Below are 1,647 nucleotides of genomic sequence, written 5' to 3' on the forward strand. Positions count from 1 at the left end.
CTCTACTAAGGGAGCTCAATTATTCTACCTATTCACTAAGAGATGTTAAACCATGACTTTCCTCAAAGTGAAGCTCAACTGGAATGCTGTTGGTTTGATGCCTGGCTCAAGCAGAATGAGTTTTCGTAGAAGGAGTCTTGCTTCTATGGGGATTCATGAAAGTGAGACTGTGATGGGTTTGCGTAAAGTGATGTTTGACCATATTGGGGTTTACTTAGGGTGAGATTTAACGAGACTGCTTTCATAAAACAAAGCTCTAACATGACGACATTTGGTTAAGCTTTGTATAGAGAGCGGTGGTCCGTGCTGATGATGCCCCTGTGCCCACACACTTCTTGCCCACAGATCTGGCGGGAGCTCTTTTCCCCTCTGCACGCACTTAACTTTGGCATTGGCGGTGACAGCACACAGCATGTGCTGTGGCGTCTGGAGAATGGGGAGCTGGAACACATCCGGCCCAAGGTGAGCAGGGCTTGGGTGGGCAGCCAGAGCCCCCTCAGCCTGCCCCCCACACCACTGCTCCATCCTCTCTTTCCACAGATTGTGGTGGTCTGGGTTGGTACCAACAACCACGGGCACACTGCAGAGCAGGTGACTGGGGGCATCAAGGCCATAGTGCAGCTGGTGAACGAGCGGCAGCCCCAGGCACGGGTCGTGGTGCTGGTGAGAGAGGGGAGGGCAGGGGGAGGAAGAAGGGCTGTGGTCTGGGACCCCTTCGGGTGTAGCCACAGCTGCAGGGCTCTGGGCAGTTCAGCTCAGAGCAGTGGCTTTCAGGCAAAATCTCATGTTGAAGCTTTCTGTGCCCATCAGAAGTGCTGTGGCGAAGGACGTATTCGGGGGCAAATAGCCCCTTTTGTCCAAGGGACTGCTGGACACTCTGAAGGTCACTCAGTTGTGTCTGACTCTTTGCGACCCCATGGACTATACAGGGACTATACATTCTCCAGGCCAGAATACTGGAGTGGGTAGCCTTTCCCTTCAGGGGATCTTCCCGACCCAGGAATTGAACCAGGGTCTCCTGCATTACAGGAGGATTCTTTACCAACTGAGCTATCAGGCTGTTGAAAAACACAAAACACTTAAATAGCCAAGAGTGGTCAGACATTCCTAAGGTGAACCTAGTTTCCATTGCTTCTAAAAGGTTCCAAGTCTAGAATGAGGTGTCAGGACCATAGTTTGGAACCTGTGTTTCCAAAACCCCCATTTTCCCATCCCTAGTGTATTCTGGAGCTTAGGACTTCCTGATGGGGGACAGAGAAATCTGGCACAGAGGAACAGGACACCCAGATGCTGGTAGGATGCCTCCTCACAACCCCTTGTGCCTTCCTCAGGGCCTGCTTCCTCGGGGCCAGCACCCCAACCCACTTCGAGAGAAAAACCGACGGGTGAATGAGCTGGTACGGGCAGCACTGGCCGGCCACCCTCGGGCCCACTTCCTGGACGCAGACCCTGGCTTTGTGCACTCAGATGGTACCATCAGCCACCATGACATGTACGATTACCTGCACCTGAGCCGTCTGGGGTACACACCTGTTTGCCGGGCCCTGCACTCCTTGCTTCTGCGTCTGCTAACCCAAGACCAGGGACAGGGTGGTGCCCCCCTGCCGGAACCCAGCCCCTAAGCATCTGTCTTCCTACAACATTAAA

General features: G+C 53.6%; 1 protein-coding gene across 2 annotated transcripts; it reads left to right on the top strand.

Moving 5' to 3' along the window:
- The first annotated feature begins 70 nt into the window (after nt 1-70).
- PAFAH1B3 (platelet-activating factor acetylhydrolase 1b, catalytic subunit 3 (29kDa)) lies at nt 71-1,647 on the top strand. 2 transcript variants are annotated; one of them, XM_010842661.1, is made up of 3 exons: nt 71-462; nt 541-645; nt 1,332-1,641. In XM_010842661.1, exons 1-3 carry the CDS (start codon nt 310-312, stop codon nt 1,620-1,622), a joined length of 549 nt encoding a protein of 182 aa, XP_010840963.1. In that variant the 5' UTR covers nt 71-309; the 3' UTR covers nt 1,623-1,641. The 2 variants fall into 2 exon arrangements, with proteins under 2 accessions (XP_010840963.1, XP_010840955.1); XM_010842653.1 differs by having other exon boundaries at nt 74-462; nt 541-663; nt 1,332-1,647.

The sequence above is a fragment of the Bison bison genome, unplaced genomic scaffold (genome assembly GCF_000754665.1).
Source record: "Bison bison bison isolate TAMUID 2011002044 unplaced genomic scaffold, Bison_UMD1.0 scf7180017847294, whole genome shotgun sequence".
Classification (NCBI taxonomy): domain Eukaryota; kingdom Metazoa; phylum Chordata; class Mammalia; order Artiodactyla; family Bovidae; genus Bison; species Bison bison.

Bases quoted from the DNA above. Each gene is read 5' to 3' on its own strand.
- PAFAH1B3 (XM_010842653.1), top strand. From the start codon at position 310: ATGATGCCCCTGTGCCCACACACTTCTTGCCCACAGATCTGGCGGGAG. The intron at 463-540 runs GTGAGCAGGGCT...CTCTTTCCACAG, and splicing joins TGGAACACATCCGGCCCAAG to ATTGTGGTGGTCTGGGTTGG. The intron at 664-1,331 runs GTGAGAGAGGGG...TGCCTTCCTCAG, and splicing joins AGGCACGGGTCGTGGTGCTG to GGCCTGCTTCCTCGGGGCCA.